At 40.1% G+C, this 16,539-nt stretch overlaps 1 protein-coding gene and 1 long non-coding RNA gene across 2 annotated transcripts in view; one reads left to right on the forward strand and one right to left on the reverse strand.

Moving 5' to 3' along the window:
• The window catches only part of tgfbr1b (transforming growth factor, beta receptor 1 b), an 88,544-nt gene extending 80,713 nt beyond the window's left edge, over positions 1–7,831 (reverse strand). Inside the window, exon 1 of the mRNA XM_034706377.1 lies at positions 7,717–7,831. Within this exon, the coding sequence (XP_034562268.1) occupies positions 7,717–7,780 (64 nt within the window). The 5' untranslated portion in view covers positions 7,781–7,831. The remainder of the gene's footprint in view (positions 1–7,716) is intronic.
• On the forward strand, positions 7,582–15,701 carry LOC117828953. The gene is made up of 3 exons (XR_004634527.1): positions 7,582–7,963; positions 10,650–10,738; positions 14,643–15,701. It is a non-coding gene; the product is annotated as an uncharacterized LOC117828953 (long non-coding RNA).
• Positions 15,702–16,539: the final 838 nt, after the last annotated feature.

The following is a 16,539-nucleotide window of genomic DNA, read 5'->3' on the forward strand; positions in this document are numbered from 1 at the left end:
CTCTACTTCCTGAGGAGGGTGAGGTCCTTTAACATCTGCAGGACGATGCTGAAAGTGTTTTATGAGTCTGTGGTGGCCAGTGCTTTCCTTTTTGATGTTGTGCTGAAGACTCGCGGCCAAATTCCACCAGTCTCTGATCAGTCACGGCACCAAATCTGATAAGTTTCTATTCTAGTCAAATGGTTAACTTCCACTGGATCCACTCCCGGCTCCAGTTCTGATCCGGCAGGTCGGAGCCCTCCGGATCAGATACACAAGACTTCTATTTTTGCCAGATGCCGGAGCACGATGCATCAATCTCAACAGAGCAGATGGAGCGGGACAGGAAGTCAGGCACCAAATCAAAACTAAAACATCTGGTTAATTTTCAGAAGAAAATGCCCTGTTATTGCCAGATCGTTATTCATGTAACTACAACAACACACTGGCATGATGAGCGGAGGCAGGCCTGGAGTCAACAGGTCAGAGTGTTCCAGAGGACCATAAAGACAACATGGACGAGGAGAGGAGAGGAGTCGCATATTCATTAATGTAGTAATTACTGCAGGAAAACCTCGGTCACATGAATTCAGCTATCCGGCGGTCCTGCTCAGACAGCTGGAGTCGGACCGCAGCGGATCAGAGATGGACCGGACACAGATCTAGTAGAAGTCCAATGTCAGAGATTTCAACTCATGCCCAACGATAGTGATGTTGAGGGGGATCCTACTCTTTGACGGCAGTGGGTGCTATCCAAGCAGCATGGCATCCTGAACAATGGCTGTTTTTGAAACGGCCTGCGACATATTACATACTGTATTTGAATTTAGTGTGTAGCATGACTGTTCTGTTCAATCTGGTCTACAGTACGCTGGGTCAGGCGTCCCTGAATTTCCTGCTTCAGAAAGCGGAAGTAAACAACAGCCAAGCTGATAGATAAACTACTTTTGTAGCATCACTTATGATTTAAAAAGTTAGGAAATGATTTATATGGAATTTAATAATTTTCACAGCACCTAAAAACTGAGTTCCCCTCGTCAAAATTAGAAGAGAAAAGGAAAAAGCGGAACAAGCGCTGTGCATTGTGGGAAACAGTATGTGAGGCAGACTGGTCTGATGCATACTATGACATTATTCAGAATCAGTAGACATCCAGGGAGTTTTGGCATACTGCAGATTTTGCTCTTGTTCACATACTACTTACTACATATTGGATTGTGGCCAAATCAGTACTGCTAGTATGGTAAGCGGTTTCAAAAGCAGCCAATGTTTCCCACCCGCTTCATGGCGTCCTGATAAAATATAGGAGTGCATCCAGTGCAAGATGGAAGCCATCATTCCTGTTCACATCTCACAGCCAGCAGCTTTAAACCCCGTCATTATTTCATACCAACATCTTTGTCTTCACATTTATAATCAGCTGTGACAGCCACGTTTTTCAAGTCAGAAAGCATCAATATTGTAAACACCTATAAGTCTCTGGCGGAGTGAATGACAGGGGACTGATAAAAGTATAGAAAACAGAGAGGAGGAAAATCAGAGCTTTTTATCAGACCAGTTTGGTCTTCACTCAAAGGACTAACTTACAATTTCTCCACCAGATATTTAATGTATTCATACACTTAGTCATTACTGAGTACAAAAGCAATCACTTGTTGCTTCATTCATTTGCCCACTAGTAGGTAATGCTGAATTGCCCATTAGTCCACAGAGCGTATATTAACTTAATGCTTGAAGTGGCGCTGGTAATGTGTGAGGCTGGAACTGGAGAAGACTGATAAAAATGGATATTACACTTTAAAATTAACAAGTTGTCTTTAAAATTCTGTTACTGCAGAAAGCCTACAATAACCAGAAGCCATTGCAGCAGTGGGCAGACACAGTATCTGTGGCTCTGCCCTGCAAGAAAATATTGTACTTGGTCATTAAACAAATGGTCCACCGTTCCCTCCAATTGCTGAGCTCTGTTGTAGCGCACACAAACGCACTGATCCCAAAAACGCAGACTTGCATAGTTCAACAGCGCAACACGCCATCATGTACATCATGGCCCTGTAACGGGAGTACACAGCCCGGCTCCGTTCCTGCCTTCAAAGTGTTCTCCTCATTAGAGAGGCCTTTTGCTAAAAAAGAAGAAACTGGCATCACATATCACATGATGTCATTCTGTGAAAGTCGCAAAGAAATAGACGTGATCAGGTTGAGTAAAGTGAGAGATCTGGCTTGGTGGAGGAGGAGGTTTGGGCGGAGGCTTTATGTTTAAGATGCAGCTCCTCTTTTTTTCTGACACAAAGCCAAGTCTGGAGACGAAATGCTGTAGCCTTTTTTTTTTTTTTTTTCTTTCCACTGCCTGCTCACCTCTGTGTTTAAATCAAAGAATCTCAGTCTGACAGAGGCAAAACAGCATGTCAGTTCTGAACAGAGGGCTGGTGCTTTCAATATACGGTGGGCAGTGTATGCTAGCTTCTTAAAGAAATGCATCGATTGCCTCATGAATACAAATTTTTCACACATGCTGATGTCATGTCATGTGATACGTGTGTTTTGACTGCTTAACCTCAGTGCTGTAACTAATATGAGCGTGTATTGTAGACAACATTAAGTAATGGGTTGTGGCACAGCAGCCCAAATGAATCCTGAGAAAATATGAGAACTACTTGTAGAGGCAGTGATTGTGCTCGTGTGGAGCCCTGACTGAAGTTGCTCCCTTTGATGCAGCACCTCAGTGCAAACGTCGTCTGTGTGACATTCAGAACCTTTAAAAAGCCTTACTGTAAAAGTGCCGGAGAAACCTCCTGCATTTTAAGTGTGAGGCGTTTGGAAAGAAAGCGTTATGCACAATCAAGCCCCAGAGGACATCTTTATTTGTCTGTAATTTGTGAGTAATAGACTGATTAGGAGCGAGGCTACACTTATTACAGAATCAGCAGTAAAGCAGAGTCGGTTCCCTGGTCTCCCCATGAAGAAGGGCAGAGTGGGGGGCCGGTCATTAACGCATTGGTGCCTTTGAATCCGATGGTCACTGGCATGGCTTCAACCTCTCAAATTAGTCGTGGTTCCTTGGGCCAGGACAACGGGCGTCCAGGGTCACCCGCATGCCTGGCATTCCTCTGCTGCTTGTACTGACAGCAGCGGCAGAGCAGAGCACCTAGAAAAACAACGCTTCACAAGCATTTCGTAGAAACACACACAACAGACATAAAAAAAAAGGCCCCCAGCAGCTGGAGAGGAGGGGGGGCAAAAATACAGTGCGGATGAAAGTGAGAGCAAAATATCGACTCACAGCGGTCTCTGTGGAATTTTACAGCATCGGTATCAAGAAGGGGAAAAAAACACACCACAACGTATCTGGTGAACCCTACAGAAAAGAAGGAAGCCAAACCCCCACTGTGGCCTTGATGAGAAATCCCATGACTATTCCCTTACAGTGAAATATTACTTCCTGATTTGTGGCTGTTTTTCTCCAGGAGTGAACACTGTGCTGCTGAACTACTTCCAGCTTTTGGCGTATTTAGTTAATGGTGACAACCCCGGAGCCTTGAATACATTTGACTGGACGGGTTTTTAAATGTAAGAGTTGTGAGAGTGACCGTGAGTCGTTTGAACCTGCTTTAGTGGGAGAGAAGACTACGAAGGTAAGGATGATTCACAACGTCAAATTAAAAACTGATTCTTTATATGTGGAGTCACTGGAAAATATATCCCCTAAATAACGTTACACAAAGCACAAAAGAGGGGCTTCATGAATTTATCTACGAGTCATTTTCATGATGTTTAAAAATCATGGACGTGATTGGCACTAGACAGAAAACCATTTTAATAAGTTTACTCCTAATGTGAACTCGGGGAAGGAGAGAGCAAGCGCGAGAGAGGCTGATCACTGCTAGCAAAAAGTGCTAACGCGTCAATTATGCAGCTCAATGTCGCTGATTCTCTAAATTTGGATTTCACTGCCAAGGTCTGAACCTCCTGGACATCAATATAGGACTAGTAGCAATCTACTTTATGAAGAAACACAAGTTGAAAACTTGATTATAATTAGGGTTCCAAAGGGGTGGAACATTTTCAGAAAGTTTCTGGTAAATTTCAATGGGAAGTTAAGCTGGGGAATTTTGGAAATATTCCAAATTGGAAACTTTCCATGGGAATTAAGGGTAATTTAATGGAAAGGTATAATATCCAAGCATAAATGTTTGTTTTGCTATAAGCAGACATCTATGCAAAATAGAAATCATCTATGCATGTGATGGAGGAATGCACAGTGCATGTAGGGGGCGTGGTCTCAATAGCCCTGCAGTAAGCAGTGTATTCAACTGTACTTACTTGAAATCTGGTTGTTTTAGTCAGGATTAAGCTAAAATATATTTTCCCCAACTGTATTCAAGTCCCCTATTAAGAGCCAACCTTCAATTGAGTAAATTCCTGGTTTATTCCTGTTAATTCCTATGGAAAGATTCCAACTTTGAAAATTCCCGGAATTTTGCAACCCTAATTATAATCATGTGATTGTTCCAGTTTTCCGGAGCAGGTGCCTAACACTGTACACATAGGCTGCATAAAAAATGGTCATGGTATCCATGACGTCAGCCATCTGTTCCTGAAGCACTGTTTTGAAGCCGATCGTCGGCAGTGCCATATTGGAAATGCTGAACTCAACCAAACTTCGTCCCAGTTAGTGTTAGGTAAAGAGACGAGACTTTAGCCTTTTTGCTAACAGATACAGGGTGCCCGCCTGTCAATCAAGTCAGCAATGTCCTTATATGGGCATAACTTGTATGTTTAATACCTTCGAAAATACTGAGTTATAAATACAGTGTGTGCCGATGGAGAAATGAGCTCTTAAGACATAAACCGTTTTTTGTACCAGGCTGTAAACATGTTTATTTCTGCTGTAAAGATCGTCTTTTTTGAATGTGTGTATGTGGTTTCCAGTGTTTCTGCTGCCAGCCTCAAGTGGACACTCCATGAACTGCAAGCTTTTAGCACTTTCGCGTGGGCTTCACATTTTAAGACTGGAGTTTGCTGCTTGGTTGCATCGTACGTAAAGTACACGCCAATAGCTAACATAGCGCACCACTGGTATAACGCATTGCGCTTACATTGATACGTTTTTACATGTCTCCAGGATTCACAGGTCACCTCCAACCTCGGGCAAATCCACATCCACTTGAATGGGGAATGCAGAACACATGTTATAAGTGATTTGCACTAGGAGTTACACTATACAGGAAAAGCTCCAAAGAAGCCAACATAAGAGATTATTCAAATGAGATCTGATGTATGGAAAAATATGGAGGGGTTACCCTTTATCCCATAACTCCTAGTCTTGGCAACCCTAGAGTAATAAGAGCTGAGATAACACCCTGAACCATCAGGGACAGTCAGGATTGATTTGGAGTCTCCCTTGCATTTGACTCAGAGTGCTGACACAACACTCATTCTCTATACGAGCCACTCTGGCTAAATGTTGCCCGTTTACTTACTATGCCTAGAAGGGGTTAGTATGGGGGGGGCTGAGAGCAGACAAATGAAACTGGAAGGTGGGAGGGCTGAGGGGAAGAAAGGGAGAAATGAGTGACAGAGCATGAGGACAGATCCTGTTAGGCAGGAGGATGACTGAGGCTGCAGGGATGAGGAGAGTAATAGTGACACCACCTAATTTAGCCCACTGCCAGCACTGGGATGTGCATAGAGTGAGTAGTGCAATGCTGTGTGTGAATCCTGCTAAAAGCAAGTGTGTGTGAGCTGCAGGGGTGTGGTCGTGAACACGGCACAGCAACGTGACATGTAAAGGTGTAACTGAAGGTGCGGTGTGATGAAAACAAATGCATCCTTTTAAAATACACATCACATCTAATGCACAATGCTTGATATTCCAGCTGAAGTCTGCGCGTGACTCTCACTGATTCTTTATTGTTATCTGTGCGTCAGATTATCTGCATCTAAAATATTGCCTTCTTTTCTGATGTTAATGATGCCGCTCCGGCCGTGGGGTGGACTCACGCCATGACAATCCCATTGCCGGACAAAGAGAGCAGGATTCCCTCCCCTTCTTGTGTGTCCTTCAGACAACATATCAATTTAATAAGCAGCCCGCATGTTAGGGAGCGATGGGGGTATATGAGGACACGTTTGAGCTTTTGGCATGACTGGGGTTCTGCTGAGATCTTTATGTATGCTGTTTGAAGAGCATGCTCCTCCACTCATCACCAGGCTCTCTCTGCCTCTCTCTCTCCCTCCACACAAAGGAATGTCACACAAAGGAAACGCGTTTGCGAGTCAACATGGGAAAAAAACACTGATCTGCTGTGTGTATCAGCAAGAAAGACCTTCTTCCTCTTTTACATTTTTGCTGACTACTGAAACAAAGAATTCTGTTCCGATGTGGAATGATGAACACAAATGTGTGCATGCATAAGGAGAGCAAAGCATGGCGCGGGGACTCGTGGATCAGTGCAGCTCTCTAATGAGGGGCTATGAAAGCTGAATCCAAGTCAGAAATGTTGCGAGGTATTTTCATACTGCTTACCAGTAACCATAAACACCCCATTATTACACGAGGCGATTATTCGGCGTGAATTAAAGGCAGTAAAGGAGTCTTCAACTGCAGTCGTCCTCCACTGCAGCTGCACGTATTGGACCAAAACTCTCATATCAGGCTGATTTACAAACAGGGATGTAGTAGAATAATGTTGTTAGTTAATAAAAGTCTTTAAAAAGCTGTAAAATCCCTGTAGTTGGAACATTTTGCGTTAAAATTGTACATTTTGAAGGGAGTTTGGCGTGTAATGCGGGCGCGGTGCATCCTGTGACTGTGAAACTGGGAGGATGAAGTCCTGGAGCAATGTTTCAGGACAAATTCTCCACCTGACAAGAATAATGTCAGCACATGCTCAAATAAAACACTATAATGTGGCGTCGTTTTTACACAGAATGAAACAGGAAGACAGAAAATGTCGAAACTCTGTAACAGTTGAACACTGCTGCAGCTAGCAGGCTATGGTGCCGAGTAGAGCTGACAGATAGTGAGTTAAACTGTGAGTTTAAAGACGATAAACAGGCTGGGGTTTATATTTTAGAGGGTAAACAGACGTTGTCAGACTCCAAAATTAAGAGTAGTTCATAAAAAGTCCCAAACTGTCAGTCTACTTCACTTTAAAGACTGAATATGTCACTAAATATCCAAACAGTGTGAGAAAAGTGTAAGACATGTAACAGAGATAACAGTCACCCTAGATAACACGGACCCACTCAGCTGTGAGGTAAACTTTTACAACACTTGTAACCAAACCTGTGACAGGACATGCTCCAACCACAAAGTCAATGAACAACCAGTGCTTGACAAAAAGCAAACATTCACTCAGTGATGCTGCCAACTTTGTATCTGCTCCGGACGGACTCCACTACTCTTTGTTGGCAAAGCAGAATCCAAAGACTCACAAAAAACCCCTCCGAAGAGAGACCAGCTTTGATCCTGAAGGTACAGATCGGCCCCCCTTTTAAGTCCAATGTGACTTTTAGCTCCCAGCTCCTTTTTTTCCCAGACAATAAACATTCCTCAGACAGGCAGCAGCAGGCTGGCCACCGACCCTGCGCCATCTTAGTTAGACACACTCTGCTTCTTCTTCAGGCTTCTTAAACAAAGAGCTTTTCCAGCGGGACACGGGAGATCAACTTTCCAGAAACACGCGGAAAACGTCAGAACAACTCCACGCTGTAGCATACAAAAGTACTCACAGTTGTTTTCTTCTATCCTTGTCCAGAACAGGAGGACGAGCAGAAGGCATGGTGTTGCATCCATCGTGGCTACGGACCAGACTGGCAGCCGATTGCTAACTTCTCCCAGCGCTGAGAAAGGGAGACGCTGATTGGCTGATAGAGTCGCAAGTCCCGCCTCTCGAGCGTTTCCTCGGTGAATGGGCGATGCTGATTGGCGGGGGAAGCTGTCACATCCCAACCCCACTGGAGCAACTCTAGCAGTGCTGTAAACAAACACTGTTGCTATTCACTACAGTGATAAAATATACATTTATCAGTTTAAACTCAAATTACTTCTATAATAAAAAATATGTTCTATTTTACTGACAAGCCGGTTCTGTTATAGAGTTATAGACAAAATTAGAAACAGCAAACTCCCAAGACTAATTGTTTTAACTACCTTCCACACATTATTACTGTCAGTTATGTATTTTAGCAAGAGTTTCTTTGCAAACCCTCCTGGGTATGTTAGAATACTTGATAAATCACCAGTTACACATCTAGGATATTAACAGTGGTGGGCAGTAAACAAAGTACATTTACTTGAGTACTGTACTTAAGTACTCATTGCTTTTACTCCACTACATTTAGAAGACAATTATTGTACTTTAACTCCACTACATTTCTATCAATGCTCTTGTTACTCACTAATTTTGCTTTGAAGTCCACTGATGAATTTCCTTCTCTGAAATCTGATCCCACATTTGAACGTGGAGCAAACACAGAGCAGATTTCACTCAGATCAGGCAGTTCATTTAGAGGTGGTAATGATGGCTATAATACTCCACCTGAGCACCCATGACCATATCTTCAGCCCGTGTTAGAGGCTTTTGAAATGAAGAGTGATGTTCTCCCTGTTTCCCACTCTGCCCAAACATACAAAAATTCACAGTCCAACCTGAGAAAGCGTGTTGAGCTACGTAACATTTGTTCCATTCCAGATGAACATTTCAAACTAAGGTGTCTGCGCTTGGAATAACTTAGTTTCTGTTTTTATTCCATGGTATAGTTTTTAGAGATTTCAAGTAATGGTTTCCAGATAAACATAATGTAACAGAATGTACTTCTATGAATTCTTGACTGCACTCATGTATTGTGAAAATACAATGTTTTGAGATTTTTTAAGAAGTACTCTGAATACTTAAGTATTTTTAAAAACAAGTACTCCAGGACTTTAACTCAAGTAATTATCTGACAGAGCAACTTTCACTTGTATTGGAGTAATATTTGACCAGGGGGATCTATACTTTGACTTAAGTAATGAAGCTGTGTACTTTGTCCACCACTGAAAATTAGTAACAGTAAACTCCCAAGACTAATTGTTTAAACTACCTTTCACACATTATTACTGTCATTTATCTATTTTAGTAAGAGATTCTTTGCAAACCCCCCTGGGTATGTAAGAATACTTGATAAATCACGAGTTACACGTCTCGGATACTAATGAATACTCTCATTTCTCACAGCCAAGCTTTAAATAGAATCCCCCGCAGAAAAGTGCGTCTTTGTAGGGAGACAAACTCTTTTTGTGCCAGCGGATGACAGGGAGGAAGGTGACACTCGTGATTTTGTCAGACAGAAAGAACATGTCAGCATGGCTCTGACTGAGGGAACAAATCATAATAATAACATCAAACAATCAAAGATAGCATTCTCACTTCTGCCACCCCTCTCAGATAAGATGTCCTTAATGACATGCTGTGGCTAGACCCGTGTGCATCGTCCATATGTCAGTCTTTCACACACATACACACACACACACACACTCTCACGCGCGTGCACACACCCCTCATTCATTGTTCTTCAGCTCATAACCCTCCCTTTGTATTGGCCACGTTTACTCCATTGCTTGAGTAGACACGCTCACACACATGCACGCACTTGACCTGGACCAAACTCCCCCATCCTCCTCCTCATGTGTGCTCGTACACACACAGGGGCGCGCACTCTTACGCACGAACACGCACACACTCATCTACTCCCTGGAGAGTATGACAGAGATTGATGATGGGCTATTATTTGATGTCCAACTGTGCCTTGCTTGGCCATGCACGTGCACACACACACACACACACACTCTCTCTCTCTCTCTCTCTCTCTCTCTCTCTCTCTCTCTCTCTCTCTCTCTCTCTCTCTCTCTCTCTCTCATGATTATACAAATGCATGAAAACACATATTGACAGATAAAACCATGATGCAATACACTAAACTCATATCACCATATTTAAAACACTAAATATTAAATTTACTCCTTCAAAATATCATCAAATATGGAGAAACCTTGGACACCCCCATCCCCTAAACCCCGCTCTCACATACACACACAGACACACACACACACAGACACACACACACACACACACACACACACACACACACACACACACACACACACACACACACACACACACACACACACACACACACACACACACACACACACACACACAGTACCACCTGCTCTTAGCAGTATTCAAATGTAGCTAGTGTTTGAGTGCTTCTCCCTGCCTCATTTGCATTTACAATTTTGGCATTTAGCTGACGCATTCAGGAGAAGCTGGGTCTTTTAATCACAAAACTACAAGCAACCAGGGGTAAATAGTGTAAAGGTCAGAGAAGATCTATTTTTGAACGCATGCAGAAAGAGGTGAAAGGAAAAGAAGTGAAGGGCAGAGATACATAGAGAATGTTGTTTTGTGTTTTTTTCAGGGTGATATCAGCAATTAGAGATTCAGCGGAGGAGATAAACATACTTTCATGATACACATTTCCATCCCCTCTGTGATGATGTCTGGATTGGGAAGGTCAAATGTCTTTCTATCATCAGGAAGGACAGGAAGGAGTGAGCACAGACAACTGAAGCTCTGTTGCATTAGTCATTTTAATATGTTCCCTTTGGCACTCTCATACAGGAGAATATCTGCTGCCATTTCAAGCGCTGTTCCATTAGTCTGAAACCACGGCTCACCTTACTGAGACCCAGCCTTCAACCTTCAAGAGTGTGAGTCAACAACTGTTTTGCAGGCAGCACACAATCAGGCCTTTAATGCCTTCACACAGTATTCTTGTGCATCATATCAATACACATATTAAGTAACATCTGCAGTGGTTGATTTTGCACAATTAACACAGCTTATCCTCAGCTTGTTATTTTTCTTTAAAGTCAAACTCGCCCCTGCTCTGCAAGTGGCCTCTTGAAAACTAAGGGACCTGGTTTGCTATGGTTCATGGAGGATATAAGATAATTTAAGTGGAACAATAATAAGTAAGTAGAAGATGACATTTGGAAATGAGATATGAACTAAGAAAAAGGGGCAGCAACTGCAACCGAATAATAGGGCTCAAGCAGGAGTGTTCAAACTCTGAGGTCATGCCAGATACAAGCACATTAAAATACAATAGAAAAAGCAACATATAATATAATATAATAATGTCATTGCCAAGATAAGATGAGATAAGTTAATACTTTATTGATCTCCAGGGGGAAATTCAGTTGTTGCAGCAACACAGACATAGTACAAGAATAATAGAGCACAAATAAAAAGTAAATTTAAATAAAGTAAAAAAAAATAGAAATAAGAATAGGTAAATAAAAAAGAAGAAACATTTGAAGGTATATAAAAATGTTACACAAGGTGCGAATAGTTGTAATTACAGGCAGTAAGCAAATGTTATTCAGTAAAGACAGGTTGACATGGTGAGATTATGGTTTGGTTATGACAGATTGTATGCAATATGAATAAATAAATATATATGGGTATGTAATCTGTCTGTATGCAGAGAAAGAGAAAAGTAAAAAGTGCTATATAATAGTAGCATGATCAGTTGTAATCAGTAATAATAATATACAACACAATATAACATAATGTAATAATAATAATAATAATAATAATAATAATAATAATAATAATAATAATAATAATAACATAATGTGATACAATTTAGTTATAGTAATATAATAATATAGTTATAATAAAACTAATCTAATATGGTATAATATAATATAATATAGTATAATACAGTATAATATAGTATAATATAATATAATATAATATAATATAATATAGTATAATATAATATATAATATAATATAATATAATATAATATAATATAATATAATATAATATAGTATAATATAATATATAATATAATATAATATAATACAATATAATATAATATGCATTATAATATGTTGTCAGGCCATCAGTACAGAATGAGTGAATAAAGTGAGACAGTGAAGGAATGATATGAATTAGATTAAAAGTTTTCTGAAATTAACATTAAAAACAATATCTCTGAATATTTCACATTTTTAGTTTTGCTTCATGTTTTTTATGAACTCAAGTAGCTGTTCAACTGTTCTGTCTTGAAATTTCAATAAATAGAAACACAAATATCATTGAGTAGTCCAATTCAATTCACTAGCTTTAAAATTATGTTGCAATTTTAAAATATTTTTGAAAAATTGCTGCAACATAAAAAAAAAAGATTTAATCCCAATCAGTAAAAACTCTGGAGGACACATCCTTGATGTACGCGTTGATATGTACAGCCTTGGACTTTTTTCTTTGCAGCATTAAATTTAAATTTGTCCATTCATATGTTGTTCCATTGCCAGAGCAACACAGTAACTGGATTTCAATAAAGGCCAAACTAAGTAATCTGATTGTATTTCGCCACAATCTTCAATAATGGGTTGTTTTAAAGAAGATTGAAAACAGAGTTTTTTGTTTCCATCTAGATCATATCTACAGTTTGTGTTCTTCAAAACCTATAAATGAGATTAGATTAGTTTTGATCCAAAATAATGGGATTATCCTAATCCAGCAGAAGGGCTTTCCACACTTAAAAACAAAACACCATGAAACTTTAATGATGGTCACATAATAAAGTGCTTGTATTGTGTTAGATCCTGTTTGCACATTATGGTCTCAATGGATCCACTGGTACCAGGGGCATGCATGCTCAAAGCACCTAGTTTATTAAAGGTTAATAAAACCTTGCCAATAAATGTATTTTTAGCAGTAAGACAGCGTATGAACTTAAACTTATATAAGGGTAAATAAATGCTGGATTCTTTGTGCCACCCTTGTATAAGACAGTGTCCACGTATGAAATCTGGACTCACCTCTGCTTGCACCCTAACCAGAGATCAAGCTTGGGACTGTTAGTTCCTTGTCTTTTAATGAACAAGGACAATTTATTTTTCAACAAGTTTCAGGACAGAATACTAAAAGAAATGTTTTTGTATGAGACACTTGCAGAAAAATTCATTTTTTTTTATGAATGCACACAGAGTGTGTTTCTATTAGATCTCAGTACAAAGGGTGAGCCACAGGGTCAATCACAACTCAAGGAATTGGGTAGCTTATTTTGTGTATTTTAAACATCAGAAGTATATCACTTGTCTGCTGTATTGAACTCATTGCCTTCTATTTAATCTCAAATGCAACAAAAGTACTCTCACTGAGGATTGGTGGTTGAGGTCATTGTGGAATAAGTAGACAGATGCTTCAGTCTGAAAGTATTAGCCATGATGATCAGTTAGCGGGCTCACCAGTTTGGTCAATACTGAAATATTTCAACAACTATTTGGATAGATTACTTGAAATCTAACACCAATATTCATGGCAACCAGAATGCCCATGTTTTCCCTCTGGCACCAGCGGCAGGTCCAAATTTTCAGCAACTCTATGAAATATCTTAACAGCTGTTGGGAGGCTCAACATTTGGAACGGGCATTCAGAGTCCTCAGAGGAAGAATCCTTATGACCTCAGAAAATCTCATGATTTTCCTTGGCAGATTTGAGATTAATGTCTGATTGACTTCTGGGTTTTTTAACAACAGAATGTAGAACACTCATGGTCCCTGAAGGATACATTGTTCTAATTTTGGCAATCTTCTTTAAAAGGTACAGTGTGTAGAAATGGGAATATTTAGTGACATCTGGGCAGATTCTTGATTCAAATATTCATCCTCCTGTCTGTGAAGCAATGGTGGCCTTCGGGGATAAGAAGCTCCTGTGATGCACGAGAAGTATGATCCTCCATTCGTCAAATTTTTAACATCAAAAACTTTTATCAGTAAAATGTTGTAGTGCACAACAATCCCTCTCTTTTTCTCTACACATTTGACATGACTATTCTCCAAATCAATAATGTTTCCTCTTTATGACCTGAAAAAGCAAACAACACTATCAACAAGAGGAGGGCTTATTTTTGAAGAAACCACTGGCAGTGGGAAGGTGTCAGACAAAGTGGTTATTACACTCCTTTCAAAGTAAACATGCTTAATGAGGGATACATCTGACAGCAGCATGACATTTTCGTCATTAACACTACTTAAATAGGACAAATAGGAGGTGTATAGGACAAATCCGCAAAGACACAAGGGATACTCCTTCGTCCACAGGGGGCGCCAAAATTGTGAACCAGAAAGTTATTTACAGGAGCTTTAAATCCATTCCTAATCCAGACCCATCCATGTTTTGAGGTGCAGATTTCAGTTTGTGACCAAATATCTCCAAATCTTAAGACATTTCACTGACACTCTGCTGCATTTCGTTTAGTTCCAGTTGGCAGGTCTTGGCATGATTGCATGCCTAAGTCAACCTGTTGTGTCACCTGTATGTGCTTGCTCAGTCTCTTCCTACTTTTTTTTTTTTTTTTAAAGGTACAGTGTGTGATATTTAGTAGCATTTAGCAGAACAGACTTGGTAGGAATGGAATCTAAAATTAATATATATGCTTAGATTTAGTGTATAACAACTTTTTGGTATTTGTTAACTTTGCTTTATATCTATAAAAGCTGGTATCCTTCCACGGAGGCGGCCATCTTGCATCGCTATGTTTCTACAGCTGCAAAGAACAGATAAACTAGTTACATATATGTTTCTGTATTATAGTGAGTGGCTGCCGGTTGGAATACATGGAAGGAGAAGAAATGGAGGATCATACCCAGCATGCATCACAGCAGCTTCCTGTCCTCGAAGGCCATTGCTACAGGAACTTCACCAACGGAAGGAATGAGCAAGGGAGCATTTCAAGCTAGAACATGGTTGATAGATATCGCTTAGTATCCAAATTTCTATACACTGTACCTTTAAATGCATATGAAGCTGACCTCTGTCTGACCGAGAAAACCGACTCCTCGGGAGAACTGCTTTGATGAGATGTCACTGCACATTCAATCAAGTGCCTCCTTTCTCCCCTGTGTATTTTAAGCACCTTAGATCTGTTCCTGCACTGCAAAGACCTGGAGCTGGCACCATCCTTCTCTCACAAGTAGAGCATATTTGATCTATGACATTCTCAGGCTGGAAACGTAGACATATAAAATGAAAAGTTAAGCCATACACTGACAAGAGTGAGGGATGACGAGAGCAGGAGAAATTTTCAAATCAAAGGCAGAGGGGTTTTTTATGTGGATTCATGAAAGTATGATACTTTAAACCAGCGTTAAGGAGAAAGGGAAAGAAACATGGTTGAATGCTCTTTTTACCTTGACTGCTTTTTCAATATCTCACAATTTGCTTTGATCAGTGTTTTGGTTTTTTATTTTTTAGATCTCAACTTGTGTTGTTTGTCTGGTGCATAAATGATTCTCTTCTGATCTTTCATGTGATGATTTAAAATGAGAAAGTAAGTGAGTTCAAACCTGATATAACAGAATCAAAAGAGCCGGCAGTCAATTTGGTCAGTTGATTATGAAAAGTTTTCATTGAAGTGGATTCAATTATGTTGAGAGAACAGATTTTCATTTGTAACAATCAAATACATACAATGCTGATTCTGATAATTAGAAAACCCAAAAAAATTTTAACAGGAAAAACAAATGTTCCCAATGTGGAACAGACAGTCTAATACACTAATATGGTTTTATTATGAAAGTCTCTTGGTAGTTTCTGCTAAAGTACATAAATGTTCTTAAAATAATTGTAATTTTTTTCCTTGCTTTAATGAAAAACATCTAAATGCAGCAGACCGGTCTCTTTTTCCTATTTAAAATGTTTGAAAAAGCCTCCAAAAACTTTTCCCCTTCATCCTCAGGAATAAATTCACAAGATTTACTGCATTCTGTGTTTATTTATTCAGTTTTCATGTGTGTTGTTGGCAAAGTATAAAATAATTATAGCTTAACGAGCATAACTTGGTGAATCAAGATACCATTTGTTGTTTTCATCTTCACGTACTCACATAAACACACACACACACACACACACACACACACACACACACACACACACACACACACACACACACACACACACATGCACACACACACACACACATAGTTTGGCTGCCATGCAGTGTTTAAATAAAGGGAACGGACTGTGCCCTGTCCTGGGATCACTCTCGGACTCTGCCCTGATATCTGGTGGTTGGGATGGAGCGCTGCCAGTCATACCACTCCCCTGCTTTATTTTAGACTCAGACTCCACTCCACAAAAGACTCTGAGGCCAGCTCTGACAAAAACAAATGAAATATCTACTTCTGTGCAAGAACACACCGTACTGAGCGGGGAAAGGAACATTTGTGGACTTAATTTGCTCTCAGCAGAGATATGACTAATGAAAGTTAATCTTGGATGCTGAATCCAATCCAGGGATTTCTCCATTTTGATTGAAAAAATCTAATCTGACTCACAAATGTTGAGGAATGTAAACGGAACTGAGTTTATCTGACACAACAGTCCTGCTGCAAATTGGTAAATTAAGTGTAGTGTATCGAAGCACATTTACTCAAGCAATAAACACTGTTCAGTATGAGTTACCTTGTACATTTTTTGACCCATACTTAAT

The sequence above is a fragment of the Notolabrus celidotus genome, chromosome 17, assembly GCF_009762535.1.
Source record: "Notolabrus celidotus isolate fNotCel1 chromosome 17, fNotCel1.pri, whole genome shotgun sequence".
NCBI classification, from domain to species: Eukaryota; Metazoa; Chordata; class Actinopteri; order Labriformes; family Labridae; genus Notolabrus; species Notolabrus celidotus.